This window comes from Xyrauchen texanus, chromosome 5 (assembly GCF_025860055.1).
Source record: "Xyrauchen texanus isolate HMW12.3.18 chromosome 5, RBS_HiC_50CHRs, whole genome shotgun sequence".
NCBI classification, from domain to species: Eukaryota; Metazoa; Chordata; class Actinopteri; order Cypriniformes; family Catostomidae; genus Xyrauchen; species Xyrauchen texanus.
In genome coordinates this window covers 43,210,581-43,227,421 of record NC_068280.1, presented here as the reverse complement: position 1 = coordinate 43,227,421, position 16,841 = coordinate 43,210,581, and the positions used below count along the sequence as shown (strand labels likewise).

Genomic DNA, 16,841 nt, shown 5'->3' with positions numbered 1-16,841 from the left:
ACAAAGAATGTGAATTACCAAAAACAAAAGAAGGAGAATGTGAAAGTGGAGATTTAAACATTAAATATTGATCTGTTTCTCACCCACACCTATCATATTGCTTCTGAAGCATGGATTTAACCACTGGAGTTGTATCTATTACTTTTATGCTGCCTTTATATGCTTTTTGGAACTTCAAAGTTCTTGCTACATTCACTTGCATTGTATGGACCTACAGAGTTGTTTGTATTCTGTAGAAGAAAGAAAGTCATACACAACTGGGATGGCATGAGTGTGAGTGAATGATGAGATAATTGTCATTTTTGGGTGAACAATACACCTTGAAGTACATAAATTTGCTCATTTGCATACGCAAATTAATTGTGACATTGAGAAATGCATATTTGAATAAGATCTAAAAAAAATAACTGTAATATCCCCCCCAAAAATTGCATAATTTTATTGTTTTCACTTTAGGGAAGAAGAAATATTATAATTTGTTATCATTTAAAAAAAAAAACACCTGTACTGTGTCAGATCAAAAATGATCATGAACAGCAAAGTAAGTGGCTCTTGGAGGGTTAAAATAAACCCAAACCCCCTTGTCAACAAACACTCACATACACACACAGGTCTTCGGCCCCTTATAATCTAGTTAGGTGTTTCCAGGTTTGTCGAAAACCCTGCTGTGTTCCTGCTGATAATGACGTGAAATGACCGACGTGTCCCACTCAAAATCTTCTTAACCAGCATGGAAAAATTGCTAAAAGCTCATAAGCTTCTCAGAGGTCATTACAAAAGGGTGAATAAAGGAAAAATAACAAATCAATTAAAAAGCTTATTTTTTCCAAAATCCCTCCTGCTGTCAACTCACCCTTCATCTCTTTGTTCTTCCCCTGCTTGTGTCCTTGTCATATTCATTCAATTAAAAAATCTGTTTGTGGAATATCAGATCATTTCAACTACTTTCAACATCTCCTTTGCCTCTTCCTTTAAATTTTTGATTAGGAAAAAATGGCGTTTCTCTAAACGGCTGATTTGACTGACAGTTGTGAACCCTGCATCCCCTAAAATACCGCCAGGAATACTAATGACTTAAAATTTTATGTGGAATGCTTTTCTTCCCTTTCCTTACCCTTTTGTTCCGTAAGTTATATGTTTATTTGAAATGCAACTCAGTGAGGTCTTCTGCACAATACTTTTCAGTCAGTGTTCTTTAAAAAAGTAACTGGATGTTTAAAAGGAAATGTATGAAAAAATCTGGTTTTAATTAGGTGTAAAACAACCTTCTACTTTCCTCCCAGTGGAATGAAAGTTAATTTCCTTTATAAACCAAACTGCATCGTGGCTTTCAAACAATGCACACAAATTTTTCTGGAATGTATTGACAGTACAAAGAAATGAGGTGGCTGAAAATGTGAAAGGTGAAATGCTGGGTCAATGAGGTTAAATTTAAAAGAACAACCACTTTTAAAAAAGTCAATATTTTGCCCCAAGAAACTGATCTGAAAGGGAACAGCATGGCGAGCCACCCATGTGGAAACCACATCACCCTTGGTAACAACAATCACCGGCACCTGGTCTGTGGCGAAACGGCTAATCAAACATCTGTGTCCAATCTTCTCATTGAGACATAAACACCATCAAAGAGACAGAAAGGTGAGCAGAGACTCCAGATTGTTGGCTAACAATGATATCTTATCTTGTTCTAGGAAGCGATTAAAAAGCAGCCCCGATTCCCATTTCTCTCCAAGTGTATCAGTCTGTATCCCTCAAGACGACAAGGAACACCCACTACATGACATGGCCACTCCAAGAAATGCCCCCCTTAATCATAAAGCGATTCTATTGGCAAAAATAACTATTAAAATCCTACACAATAGAGCTGTTCAGTCAGTTCAGTCAAGTCTTATTCCCCATGGGTTCCATCAGGATTTTCTAATGGGTTTTTCAACTTATGAGTAAAATAAGGTCTGTGGTAAACATTACTTTATGTGGACTTTCTGCTCTACAACATAAATTACACAGAGTCATACCTCAAACGTGAATTCTGAAGCCATATGGAATTGCATATTTAATAATAAAAAAAATAAAAAAACACTGTATGAAAGTGTGTAATTTATGTTGTAGAACAAAACGTCCAGGTATCGTAAAAACCCCATTATAAAAACCAATAGGAAAATCCAGAGGGAACCCATGGTGAATTCTCTACTGGGTTTTTGGATGCTGTATTATTCGTGTTGTCTTTACTGTGTAAATATAACAAAGAATAACTTTAAAATTATATGTCAAATATCATAATATCAAACCAAAGATATAAATGTTGAAATGAAACATTACTCTGTTCTGTTTTCTCCAGTTAGCTCACAAGCTAACCAGTTAGCCTATTAGCTTAGCCACCGCTGGCCTCTTTTCCTCATTTTTAACACAATTCTCCTCATAGTGGCAACCTAGTGATATGGTGGTATGATTACTATGTTGAGGTATATTTAATAATTTTACAAATTTGTATCTTTTTAATCTTTGTGGTTAGGGTTAGGTTAAGGGGTAGGTGTAGTGTTGCTATGGGACTCCAAATTAGCAAACAACAACAAACATAATGTATGATTGTGACATCCAACTGTTGCAAGACTCAAGCATTTCGCTGGTTAATTGAAGGGGGGTGGAACTTGTAGATGGCATGCCTTGTAGTGGGCATATCTTGTATGTCTTGCAGGAGGCAGACAGACCCATTACTTTCGCCCTGAAACCGAGACAAACTACCCCACACCTCGACACGGTATCAGCATTTCAGAGCTCTGCAGGGCACAGAGAACGGCACAAAAACACATCTCCTTACTTTTCCTTTATCTACAATCCTTAACTTCCGTTGATGACCTTAACAAATATGTAGGAACATAATATAGTGGCTGTAATATTTTCTGTAATAATTAGATGATAAATTATACCACCACCCCATCAACAACCATTCAAAGCAACGCTTTAGAAGACATTGGCAGATTATTATGTCATTAACAAGCATTATCTAACACTTAACGATTAGAAGTTCATTTAGATTAGAACTATGACTATACATGAAAATATATGAATCATTATGAATCATATGAAGTTTACTGACATTTCTGACTAATTTGAATGCTAATTCAAAAAACTAAAGATCAGTAAAGCATTATATAATTTAATAATGTTAGTTGATGTTGTTAATGAACATTCTTATAAAGTGATCAGTAAAAGCTTAAAGAGGAAGTGTGTAATGTTTTTTAATGTGTAAATACTGTCTCATAAATACCAGTTAAATGTGCAGAGACAACTACTGTATAAATATGCACTTGTAGGTTGATTTCCTAGAATATTGTAAACATTGGGTTTTCAACATTGCTCAGTTTGTTTGAGCATTCTCACCAGCATGACAAAGTAACATCAGCTCAAACAAAGGTGTGAGTTTGGAGTGGAACTAACTGCTTTTCAAAACCAATGAAGTGTTTGGGAAATCAGTTTAAAAACAATCATTACTTTTCCAACTCCGTTGGGAGAAATTACACACTCTGCCTTTAATTTAGCTACTTTTGCAAATAATAATAAAAAAAACCCTATCTATTAAAATACATATTTTAAAGTTACAAAAAATTCCATTGTATTTTTTAATTCTGGATAAACTTACTTGCTATACTCAGGTAAATGGAAGGGCTGGTTTTGTTTTCTCCGTTGCGTTCATTTACAGCCTGTACGTAATATCGGCCCGCATCCGCAGCTGTTGTACCCAACACCACGAGCTGATTGTCCAACGTTATTGCTCTGAAATGAAAAGAGAAACATGTATAACAGATGTAAACGAGAATGTCCGCTCATGAGAATTTAAAATTCTGAAAATAAAGTGCATTTCAAACTGTTCCGAGACAAACTGGAGGTTAAGTCATTCACTAAATAGGGAGCAAGAGAGCATCCTATGGCTCTCTATGCCATCCAAATTTCAATTTCAGACTGCAGATTACGTTAGGACCACTCAACATGTTTGGCAGACATGGGACAATGGTAATCATACATAGATTCAGAATTTATAATCTATAATTTTATTTTAACATGGTTGACAGTGATTGGATGATGCTAACCATTACTTTGAATCAGAATTATTTATGCCTATTTCTGATGTAATGTCTATAACGTATCAAAAACATAAATAACCAACACTCCAAACAATTTGCTAAAAAAATAAAAGCTGTCTTTCTATTGTTTGTTATTGTTTATAATGTCACAATTTACTACCACTGTCCACATATGAGGACATATTTTAGGAAACCTATTTGGGCTAAAAACATTTTTTTTTTGCACGTTTCTTAAGGGTACACAGTAAAAGCACACAGCAGTCATGCAGGGGTCTCAGGAGGTTAAAACTAAATATGGAGACTGTAGCTTAGCCTTAGAGTCAGTCACCTTTTGTAGAGGCATTGTAATATTCAATATGGCGGCTGTATGAATGGAAATCCCACCTTACAGTTAAAGGAGCCAATCGCCTGTTTGTTTACACTAAAATGTAAGCATTCGTAAGCATAAGTATTTAAGTAGAGCTGTACATGCATGATAGGAAATACCTGACTTGCCTAAAAGGGCCTGTCTATATCACTAATGAAATCACACATCAGCGAGAAAGCAACACAATAATTCATCTTTTCAAGACGTGCACAAATCAATACATCAGTGTGCACAATGATAAATGAACACAACCACAAACACACTCGTTTTTACCTCTCATAAGGACAGGAAAAGATAACTTTCTGAAGAAAAACTACACAAAATGAATAAGGGAAGAGAGGAGAGTGGTCCTTCGTGTTCCACTGTGGTCTGTGTTCAATACCACTCTTGTGAAAAACATCAATAGCATTTTCACATTTTCACAGACATGACACAATCACACCTTCAGATGAGGCAAGTTTTTAAAAGCACTAAGAGCTCCACACTTTAGTCACCATGATGGAAGTGTCAGCGCCACAACTAGACATGCCACACCCAGAGAACCTGCAGAAAGCTGGAAAAAAAATTACATTCCTGTCCTTAAGAACTCCCAAGAGAAACAGACCGTTTTTAAAAATGTCATTTCCAAAAACAGCGCGAAAAACTAAACAAAAACCTTTATTCAAGTAATTACAATAAAAAACTAACTATAGTTCCAGCAACATCTTATCTAAAGCCAGTATCATAAACTCACCCGTATAGTGCGACATGTTGTCATACTAAATGGGGCAGGTTGTCACACAAATTTGAGAAGATTCCTTTTTTGAAATTATTAAATACTACTTATGTTAAAACATATATGTATGTATGTAATATGTGTTGCAGTCTAATTAAAGATATAACACACAAAACAATTCATTAAACAGCAAATTTGGACAAAGTGACACTAAATTATGAAACTGTTCTTTTGATTAAATATATATATAGACTAAAACACATCTGACAGCTTGCCCTGACCTGACCTGTTACAGTAAAGCACTTACAGTGGAAGTTAATGGGGCCATTTGTGGAGGGTTTAAGGCAGAAATTTGAAGCTTATCATTTAATAAAAACACTGACATTAATTCTTCTGTTAAAACTCGTGTATTTTTTGACCTGTAAAATTGTTTAAATCTGAATTTTACAGTCATTTTAGGGTTTAAAGGTCTGTTGACATTACATCGTCATGGCAACAAAGATGTAAAATTGGCTATAACTTTACATGGAAAGGGCAAGTCAAAATACATTTTTATGGTAATCAATATTATGCCACAAATGCTATTGATTGAGTTTAACTTGTATTGAACCTTGAATATTCCTTTAATTTTATGACTTAGCCTAATGTATGCCAGTGTGGTTTTGTTGTGTTCACTTGTTTACCTAAACATCGATTACAAAATATAGTATTGGAATAAACAGTTGGTAAACAGATTAGAGGTAAACAGATGAGATAAAACATACATAAAATAAAAACTTCCAATAAACTAATAAAGAACTACAATTAAACAAACAAAAAAATAATAATAATATGGGAACTGCTCTTCTTAAGTATACAGCACAAGTCTCCAACAATAGGAGTGCAAACAATTATTTAATGTTGTGTTAGTTCCATGACCCATTTGAATCTAATATACTGAGCTAATATACTGTTAAACATTCTAATATACAATGATTTGCCAAAACATTATGACCACCTGCCTAATATGCTGTTGGACCTCTGCGTGCCACCAAAACAGCACCGACCCGCCGAGGCAAGGACTCTACAAGACTCCTGGATGTGTCCTATGTTTTCTAACACCAAGACATAAGCAGTAGGTCCTTCAAATCCTGTAACTTGCGAGGTGGAGCCGCTCCAGTAACCATCATAACAATTTTCTGTGACTTGTACCACAGTAGACCTTGTGTCAGTTCGGACCACAGGGATAGCCTTCATTGCCCTTGCACATCTATGAGTCTTGGGCGCCCAACACCCTGTCGCCAGTTTGCAGTTTGTACCTCATCAGACCACTGTCGGTAGGAACTCACCACTGCTGACCGGGATCACCCCACAAGCCTTGCTGTTTCAGAGATGCTCTGACCCAGTCGTCTGGTCAAAACAATTTGGCCCTTGTCAAAGCCACTTAGGTCTTTACTCCTGCCCATTTCTCCTGCATTTAACTTGTTGACAACGAGAACTGATTGTTCGCTTACCATCAGATCTACACAGACCTTGACATGTGCCGTTGTTTGGAGATGATCAACGTTATTCTCTAATCCTGTGAGTGGTCATAATGCATTGGCTCATCGGTGTATAATGTGATAAGATACTGTTTGTTAACATTATGAATGAGAGTTATATAAAACGTTACTAGTGAGATTTTCATGCATTAACTACACACTACAATGAGTTCTGCTTGCTGTACGGCTTTAGTGAAGCTAACATTTCCATTGCATAAGCATAAAAATGTGGTAACAACTCCCTGTGGAATGATACCTTTGAGATTACACACTGCAGTTCTACTGTGAGCTGAATAACTCATTCTGCACAAGAACAAAAACTCAATCCCATATTTAAATTATATATAAAGATAAAAATACTTTCAAAGCAATTCCAAAAATAGAATAAGACAAAGAAGAAAAGCAAAAACATTAGTGTGACTTTATTCGTTTATACAATGTATAAGGGCATAGTTCTACATGGCTACCCACCAAATCCTGATTCAATGGCAAAACTCTGAAAGGGTGGCCAAAATCTACAGTAATATTCAAACAGAGGAGCTCAGTGTTTAAATGCCTGAGTCACTGTGTAATGTCAATAAAGTCAAGTCATGTGTGACTGTGCTAATTTAAATATATAGAGCTCTTTGTCGAGATTTCCAAGACTGTGGATTTGCTTTCATTTTTGGACACTTTCGCACACTAATGCTTGCACACATACACACACACACACACACACACACGCTCACACACACACACACACACACACACACACTCAAGATGACAGAAGGGAGTAGAGCCCTTTTTGTTTTCTGCAAACCAAAACAGGTTGAGAACCCCTGTTTTAGGTCAGAAAAAGCAACCAAGCAGTGAGACAAGATCGATAAAGGATAAATGTCCTTAGTGATATATTTAATGGGCACTGGATGTTGTTCATATGGAGTTCAAGGTGAAATAAAGTCAGAGACAGAGAGAGAGAGAGAGAGAGAGAGAGAGAGAGAGAGAGTTTGAGAGAGTGAGAGTAAAGACATGAGAAGAGAACGAGAGAGACCACATGAAAACGTCAAGAATAAGCGTTTTAATCTATCTCCTGTAAGAAAAAAAATCCCTTTGAACTCAAGAGTCTTTAATTCAAGCCTCTCCATCCAGGGAAAAAAAGAGGGAAATGAAGGGAAAAAAGTCTCACACATGAGTTCAGTCCAACATAAATCCACAGTGGAAAAATCACAGCATGGGATGTTTACACTTTTTAAGCTTCAACTCTTTTTTAAAATAAGACATTTCAGGTACAGTATTTATTCACCATAAGAAAGGTAAAGTGTGTCATTTTTTGGATGTTTAAATACTTTCTCCTGTCCCAGTTTAATGTGAAGAGACAACTATAAATAAGCTATTTGGAGGCTGTTTTCTGAAGACTAAAAAATGCAGCATTTAAAAAAACAAATTGCTCTAGGCAGAAGGAGAGTTTGGGAGACATGGCACTAAGGCATAACCCTTAGTATTAAACTTTGGTATGTAACAAGTCTTGCATCATTTGTGCTACAGACATGTTAAGGGTGTTGAAGGTGTGCTCTTATTTTTCTAAGTAATTGGACTGATGTTTTCTGCCTGAAGGATGAAAAATGGGCAAACTATAACCCATTGACTAACATTAAAGGAGAGACCCAAGTAGGGCTCTTTGACAGGCCAGTACACATCAAGAACACCCTAGCAGCCACCTAGAGATGCCCTAGCAAAACACTACAGTAACATTGCCGTAACAAACACCCTAGCATTGCACAGGCAATACCACTCACATTTCAGACAATGTGAAAACTAGTTATGTCTGAAATTCCATTTGGTGCCACTAGTGGCGCTTCACATGTTAAATTCTCTCTTGGAGGGAAAATAGCTTTTGTGTAGACACAATCAAAAGCTCTGGCAGTTATTGAAATCTTCAAAGGTAAAGCTTCAGCAGATTTGTTTTTTTTGTAGAAGTTGGAGAATGAGTCTACATGTCAGAAGGTGCTGTCTAGCGCTGCATTCATCAAGTCTAACTTAGTGAGGAATGCATTGTATTGTATAGGCATTCAGTGAGAAGTCCTTCCAGGTGGTAACAAAAGTACTCAGGTGAACCTTAAATAAAGAATGCAGTTGAACCGAATGGGGCTAGGGCACCTAGAGCCATCACAGACAAAAGGTGATAGCATTAGTTAGCATGAGAAACAAGTTTTCATTCACATACACTCTTGTTCAAATTGACAAACAGGATGCAGCCACGTGTAGACAATCTCACAGAATCACGATAGCAAATACCTTGAAAGCCAAATACAATGTGCATCACTTTATTTTTTCATGTGATGTTATATGAAAGACAGCAGACAACCTGATAGAGACCACTTACAGTTACACTTAAATTTGCAATCCCACACAGTGAATGTGTTAAAATTTACAATAAGAGACACTTGAATCATACTATTGTACTCCAAACAATAGTGAAATTATTAGCAGCTGGCAACCTGAGGAAAATGTGGAAAAAGAGACAAGGCCATGAGAAAGAGAATATATAATCTAAATTGAATTTACAAGCCAGGAAACAGTACTTATGTGGAATTTGATTTGCTGAATTGCTCCCAAGATCACTATAAACATGTAACACATCATGCAAGATACAGTATATAGTATAGAGACAGAGAGAGAAAAAAGCAGTTGTAATGTCATCCATGCTTTAAAACAGTGAACAGTACTGTACAGTATATACACTGGAAAAAATAAATAGTGAAGTTAATATAGCATAAAAATTAAGTAATTTATACATTGAATACGTTCGTTTGAGCGTGAACTTTAAATATTAAGTAGATTCTACATTTGTACTGTAAATATTATTTATAATTGTTTGTTATCTTTACAATGTGTCATCATGTATTAATCCTAAAGTAGAAAATCTTGTAATATATATTTGCTAAGTTGAGTAAATTTTACAAGTAAATAAAAGAAGTAATTTTACTTCACTTTTCGAAGCTGGTGTTCTCAGCTTGCAATATTCTTGAATAATTAATGAGCTATTTACTCCATTTTCATTGTGGTGTTACGTTTGGTAAGTTCTTGTTTCGTGAAGTTTGATGCAAATTTTCTATTAAACATTACGTGTTCATGATAAAGCACCATGGGTAGCACTTTCGCCTCACAGCAAGAAGGTCTATGGTTTGAGTCATGGCTCACCCAGGGCCTTTCTGTGTGGAATTTGCATGTTCAATTTACAATTTTCATTCAAGTAAATCGAAAATTCTAAATTGCCTGTACGGTGTGAGTGTAAATGTATATATCTGTGTGTCTTAGCCCAGTTATGGACTGGCTATCTGTCCAGGGTGTTTCCTTGCCTTCGGCCCAAGACAGCTGGGATTAGCTCCAGCACTACACATGACCCTACATAGGACAAGAGGCTTAGAGAAGATGGATGGATGGATGTACGTATGTAAGTGTTGGGGTCTGCATGTGCTAGTCAAGTTGTCTAATAGACTACATAGCATGCATTAGGATTCCTAGGAAGACTTCTGTATGTCATGTGGTACATGATTATATATGTGTTTATAAGAAAAGATACAAATGTGAAAGATTCTAATAAAATAATCATGTACATCTTACTTTAAGTACCATGTACATCAGATTTAGAAGCTAAAGTTACTGTATCAACTGAAACGTGTATGCTAAATAAAACAAATAAAATAAAAAATTACAAAATAAAAGTAAATCTTATTAGATTATTATGAAGGCAATTAAGAAACGGGCCTTATTAAGTTAACATGGGCCTCCACTTCATCCGTGGAGATGGTTGTAGATTTCAGAAAGAACCCAGGCCCACCCACCCCCATAATCCTGTGTGACTCTCCAGTTGACACTGTGGAGTCCTTCCGCTTCCTGAGAACCATCATCTCCCAGGACCTGAACATCAGCTCTATAATTAAAAAAGCACAGCAGAGGATGTACTTCCTGTGGCAGCTGAAGAAGTTCAACCTGCCAAAGAGAATGAAGGTACACATCCACACCTCCATCGTTGAGTCAATCCTCACCTCCTCCATCACCATCTGGTATGCTGCTGCCACTGCCAAGGTCAAAAGCAGATTGCAGCATGTCATTCGCTCTGCTGAGTAGGTGATTGGCTGCAATCTGCCATCTCTCCAGGACCTGTATGCCTCCAAGACCCTGAGGTGGGCAAAAAAGATTGTGGCCGACCCCTCCCACCCAGGACACAATCTCTTTGAGACACTCCCCTCCGACAGTAGGCTACTGTCCATCAGGATCAAAACCTCACGCCACAGGAAGAGTTTATTCCCGCCTGCATCTGGCCTCATAAACAAGGCCTAGGACCCCCCTGACACTGTCTCTTATCCCACCTCCATAGACACTACATGTTACAAAAACATAGTTTCCACATCTGCCTTGTGTCAACTTAAAGAACATTTATCTGGTCTATTGCACTTTTTATTATACTCAAACTGTGAACTTTTCTGTGAGCAGTGAATGTTTGCACATTCTATGGTTCATATTCTGCACATATTTTGCACAACTGTACAAAACCAGTCAGTTACTTTTTCTCTATATATTGTATCTTAAATATAGTTTATTATTTATCTGACTATGTTTATTGTTATTGTATGCATCAAACACCAAGGCAAATTCCTTTAATGTGAAAACTTACTTGGCAATAATATAAATTCTTAGTCTAATATTGGTTCTATAGGACTGGACTATCAAAGCAAATTCAATTCAATTGTCACATAAAATACATCCGCTCTTGATCCTTTTTTACGACAGTATCAGTGTTTGCTTTACTCTTAAGGGTACACTTAAGGACTCAACTGTGTTGACAGCTGAGCCACTGATGTTCAGGGTATTGGGGGTTTGTGTGTCCTTTCTTAACTTCACAATCTTAACTTCAGGCTTCAGTGCAGTCAGCTTCAGGTTATTGTGTCAGTACCAGGACACCAGCTGTTCAACATCCTGCCCTGAAGCAGATCTGTTGATGTTGCTTATGAGGACACAGTCTTACAAATAAAGATTCTAATTAGAACCACAAAGGGTTTAACCGACTGATGGAACAGTTTAACACATAACTTTTAATTTTCTACTTCTTTAGAAAACCATCAGTGAGAGGTTTATTTACATTTACATTTATTCATTTGGCAGAGGCTTTTATCCAATTGATTTACAAAAGGGGAAAACATAAGTGAATCATCTTAAGGAGACAGTGGTATGAAAAGTGCCATACTACATACTTCACTATCATCAGAATAGTATACAAAACAGATATAAGTGCAACAAGAATTGTAAATAATATATATATATTTTTTTTTGTTTTTTTGTTTTTTAGTGACTGGTTAAGTGCTTTTGGAAAAGATGTGTTTTTAGCCGTTTTTTGAAGATAGAGAGTGAGTCAGCTTCACGGATTGAGTTGGGAAGGTCATTCCACCAACGTGGTATGATGAAACTGAAAGTCCGGGAAAGTGTTGGTGCCTCTTTGTTTTGGTACGACAAGGCGACATTCCTTAGCCGACTTCAGGCTTCTGGTGGGAACGTAGCTCTGCATAAATGTTTTTAGGTATGCTGGAGCAGACCCAGTGACTGTTTTGTATGCCAGCATCAGGGCCTTGAATTTAGTGCGTGCATGAACCGGCAGCCAGTGGAGAGACAAAGAGTGGTGTAACATGTGCTCTCTTAGGTTCATTAAAGACCAGACATGCAAGCCGTAAACGGCCGTACCTTATTTTCGGCTCCTCATTGCAAAATCCTGACTGGCACTGGCTGCCCCGCTTCCCTTTATATGCTTTGGGAATGCTTTGCTGGCCCTGAGAATTTGCCACAGATTAGCCATTACAGAGAAAAATTAAAAAAGCAAAAAAAACAAAAAAAAAAACTGAAATTTACCAAAATGTTTTTTTTTTTTTAATAAAATTGTTTCTCTTTAGCTTTACTTAGGCCACATCCTCAGTACTACGTGTTCATTTGAAAACGCATATTCTTCTCTAAGTTTTGGCCTTCCGACCACACTGAGACAGCAAAAACTGAGAGTTTCATAAATTCTCTCCTCAGTCAACATCCACATTAATCCGCATACATGTGTTTTCTTTTTCGAAATGCTCTCCATTCACACTGCCATTTTCAAGCATTTTCCAAAAGATGCTCGTCCACTCTTAAATGTGTGAAAACGTAAATCCCCTTACAGCAAAAAATCACTGTTCGATGTCTGAAATGCAATTGTCCTTGTGGTTCATCACCGGACCGAAATTCCGTCGCCTTCAAGGAACGCATTGCGAATGCTGAATAAAGCAACATTCATCTTTAACAACTTTATCAAAGTAAATAGCAGGCACAACAATACCACTTCAACAGGGGCTGCCATCTTGATTGATTGGATTGAATGCATCACATGACAACAAACACATCATCAGATATTGCCATTTCCTCTGATTACATTACAACGCAAAGATGCCATTTTTAAATTTATCCACTTGGAAGAGCACTTTCGAAAAGCACCATTTTCACTGTCAAAAACGCAGTCTAAGTGTGGCCGGAAGGCAAAAACGTAGAGAAAAAATTGCGTTTTCAAGCAAAAACGTATTAGTGTGCGTAAGTAAGTAGATACATTTGTGGAAAAAAATAAAAACTTTGTCTTTGAGTTGTAGTGTGGACAGGGGAATCATAGATATCTGAAAACAAAGAGATTTGTTGTCATGTGTCCCATTCAACTCAAAACAATCAAGACGGCAGCCTATGTTGTAGTGGTGTTGTTGTGCTTCAGCTATACACTTGGATAATGTTGTTAAAGATAAATGTTACTTTGTTCAAACTGCACATTGCATTTATTTAAATGTGACTGGAAGTTTACTCGGAATTGCTGTCCAGCGACAGAACATGAGGACAACTGGCGATTTTCCGCATGCGCAAAAGGGGATTTATAAGTTTCAGTGTGGACGGAGAGTGTTTCGAAAAAACACAGAAACACAGTTCTTAAATGTATCCGGACTAATGTGGACATAGCCTTAATATAACTTAATATTTTCCAGATAATATTTTCATAAAAACTTAATTTTGCAATCAACATGTCTATCAATATCAAAATGTTTTCTCTCACATAAATAAATCTATATAAAGTGCATGAAAAAATAGCTGCCTTTTTATTTTTGGAAGGAGGTCCCTTCTCATATATGGAGGTTCTTGGGTTCAAAAAGTTTGAAAAACCCTGATGTAGTGAACAGCGCAAAGTGAGTACAGCAAGTCCCCCGGATGAGGGTCAGTACATCTCAAAAGTACAGGAATGTTTGTTGTAATTGTGAGGTTGTTTGTGTGGATGGAAAGCCTGATGACACTGCGGTCCAGTTGGTGATATTCTGCTGTGTAAGGATACCAAAGAGCCAATTTAATTATTACAATCAAAGCAGCAGGAGGAAACAGCAGCCAAAAACTGTTAAAATGCGGGAGGGATGGCAAGAGAGAGATAGATGAAGGGCTGAGGAATGCCTGTCTGGAGAGCTAAAGTTCAAAGAGTAATCAAGAGAAAAAGAGAAATTTCTTGCAGATAAGAGCAACATGAACAGACTGATTTCAGCTCTCTTTCTGACATCACCCACTTCAATTTGAACTCCAAACACATATAAAACCACCAGACCATATACAGTACGTGTATAAACATCTTTGAAATTTTTAATCCAATTTTTTCTTTTTTGGAGACCTCTTTAGTCTGGGAATTCTCTTTAGTTGTTGAAGTCTCCTAACTTCACAGCACAAAAAAGTCTTTTTTTAAATCAGTATTTTTGTCTTGTTTTCCAGTAAAAAGCATCTTTAAGATCAATTTACTTGAGAAGCATAATTGTGCAAGAAAATAACTTGTTTTTATAAACTATAACTTGAATTATGTTTATTTTCATAAGTCAATGGCCAATAGGCTAGTTTTAACTTGTTTTAATAATAAAAACTCACTTTTTAGATTGAAACTGAAATAATTGAAAAAGAAAAAAGTTTATCTTAAGATTCACCAGGGCTATCCATGGCTCCCCAGCCCCAAACCTCACTGTATAATTGGCAATCTACTCAAAACCTGTGTGCCTGTGGGTGGGTGGGTACATTTCTATGCACATATATAAGTGCATCTATCTCTCCCCACTAGATATAATTTCTCTGATAGAGTAACGCATTTCACAAACGAGTGGCCTTTGAAAAGAAGACCCCTCACAGGTGCCATGACAACCATTTGACAGACAGCAGAGAGGTGAGCTATCCTCAGAACCTGTCGTGACAATGACAGTAAGGCTTGACGAGTAGACGTGTTGATGCTGTGACTAACAGTCAGAGAATGTGGAGGGTAACTGCAACTACTGCAATATGTGCGTTTCATTTAGATAATCAATGACTGTCATAACGTACATCATTGCAGCAGGGGGCAACTGATGCAATCAGTCTAAAGATGAAGAAGACAGTGATTGATGCAAAGTTATTCTCAATGCGTGTATGCGTGTCTGTGTGTATGCTCCTGAGTGTAAAGAGGCAGATTGCTCAGATTAATGCTTTAAGAATACATTAACATTAATCAGAGCAGGTCAAGATGTAGAGCTATTAATGTTAATGAAAACTAAAATAAAAACTAAATGAAAACATTTTGTTATCTAAAATAAATAAGTAACATGATACAGCACACTTTTAAAGCCACATTGATTTCAGAAGTATTTTCCCATTTGGATTTCATAAAATCCTGTATAAAAGAGTTTAAAGCCATGAACCAAACCAACCAACCAACTCCAAGGTGAATCATAACATTGCAAACTGTGATTTAAAGCAAAAAAGTGTTTGAAATTCAGACCAAATGACAAAGGTTCAAGGATGTGTACTTATCGTTTTTCATGAGAGCAAGAACTACAATCCCATTAAGCATTGCGAATGACATAATACATTTAAAAATGATGGGAAAATATTAAACACTAAAATTGATTGTGTTCTTGATTTTAAAGCTGAAGTGTGTAACTTTCTTATGCAGAGACAATTATAAATAAGACATTCATAGGTAAATTTTCTTGAAAACTGTAAACACTGTGTCTCGTTGGCACTATGCAAATTCCTCTGTTTGTTTTAAGCGACACTACAACACTGACTCGACAAATGGTGTGAGTTGGGGCTGGACTATCTGTTTGCTCAATGACAGACGGGCCGAGTGATCTCACAGTGAAATTGGAAACTATAGGTTGACTTTTTGCTTTTTAGCTAAAATCATCTGTGCTTACCGAAATTCGAAACACTTCCGCCAGTGACCAAAATGGTAAGTGTTGTTGTGTGTTTTGACACATGTGAGCTCCACTTTCCATGGTGGGGAACCAAAAGCATGTTGTGAAGCGACATGCAGTACAGGATGTAATACAGTGAAGAGGAATGTATATATTATAAACTGTATCCCCCAAACCTAAACCCCAAACCTAACCATGAGTGAAGTAAAAATGTAATGTTAGAGGGAAAAAAGCAACCCACAAATTGAACTTGTCACTTAATCCGCAAATGTGATGACTTCATGGTTTCAACGCAGGATCCAAACCCGGGATTCCCATGCTGCTGATGCAACGCGCTTCCGGTCGCTCTATACTGTAGCCAATGAAAAAATGTCTGATAGAAAATGCTGGTAGTCAGTCAGTCTGCATAATGTGGCCGATTCTAAGGTATTGGAACTTTCTGAAACAACATGCAGACTTCCGTGTAATCATAATGGTCAAGGGTGTTTGGTGTCTCTAGTACCGCAGAAATTGCGTACCTCAGCTTTAAGAATAGAAACAATATATGTTAGGTTTATTGCAAAATATACAGATATATTAAAATATATAAGTAGTATTTGATTGTAGGGAGTCTTTCAAACTGTGTCATGGAAGTGGCGGTCGCTGCAGAGCTCTAGTGGCGCACTTTGTTTGTTGCAACTCTCTGACTGGTGGATCTTTCACTGCACGGTAATGGGTAGTGTAGTTCTTCACCACTAATTCCAAAATTAAACATGATGTCTTAAAAATGAAGTTGAAATAACATGGATTGGTGGCTTCAATAGAAGCATATACCATAGATTTACAACCTCTGAGCTCATGGTAGGTCTGTCTTTATTTTTATTATTAAAAATTATTGTTATTGTAAAAATCACATCCCCATGGAAAAAAGAATGTAATGTTTACTTC

General features: G+C 36.9%; 1 protein-coding gene across 1 annotated transcript in view; it reads right to left on the bottom strand.

The window, feature by feature from the left end:
• Nucleotides 1-16,841, bottom strand: part of LOC127643612 (protein sidekick-1-like) — a 337,771-nt gene that overhangs the window by 162,904 nt on the left and 158,026 nt on the right. Inside the window, exon 5 of the mRNA XM_052126405.1 lies at nucleotides 3,641-3,774. Within this exon, the coding sequence (XP_051982365.1) occupies nucleotides 3,641-3,774 (134 nt within the window). The remainder of the gene's footprint in view (nucleotides 1-3,640; nucleotides 3,775-16,841) is intronic.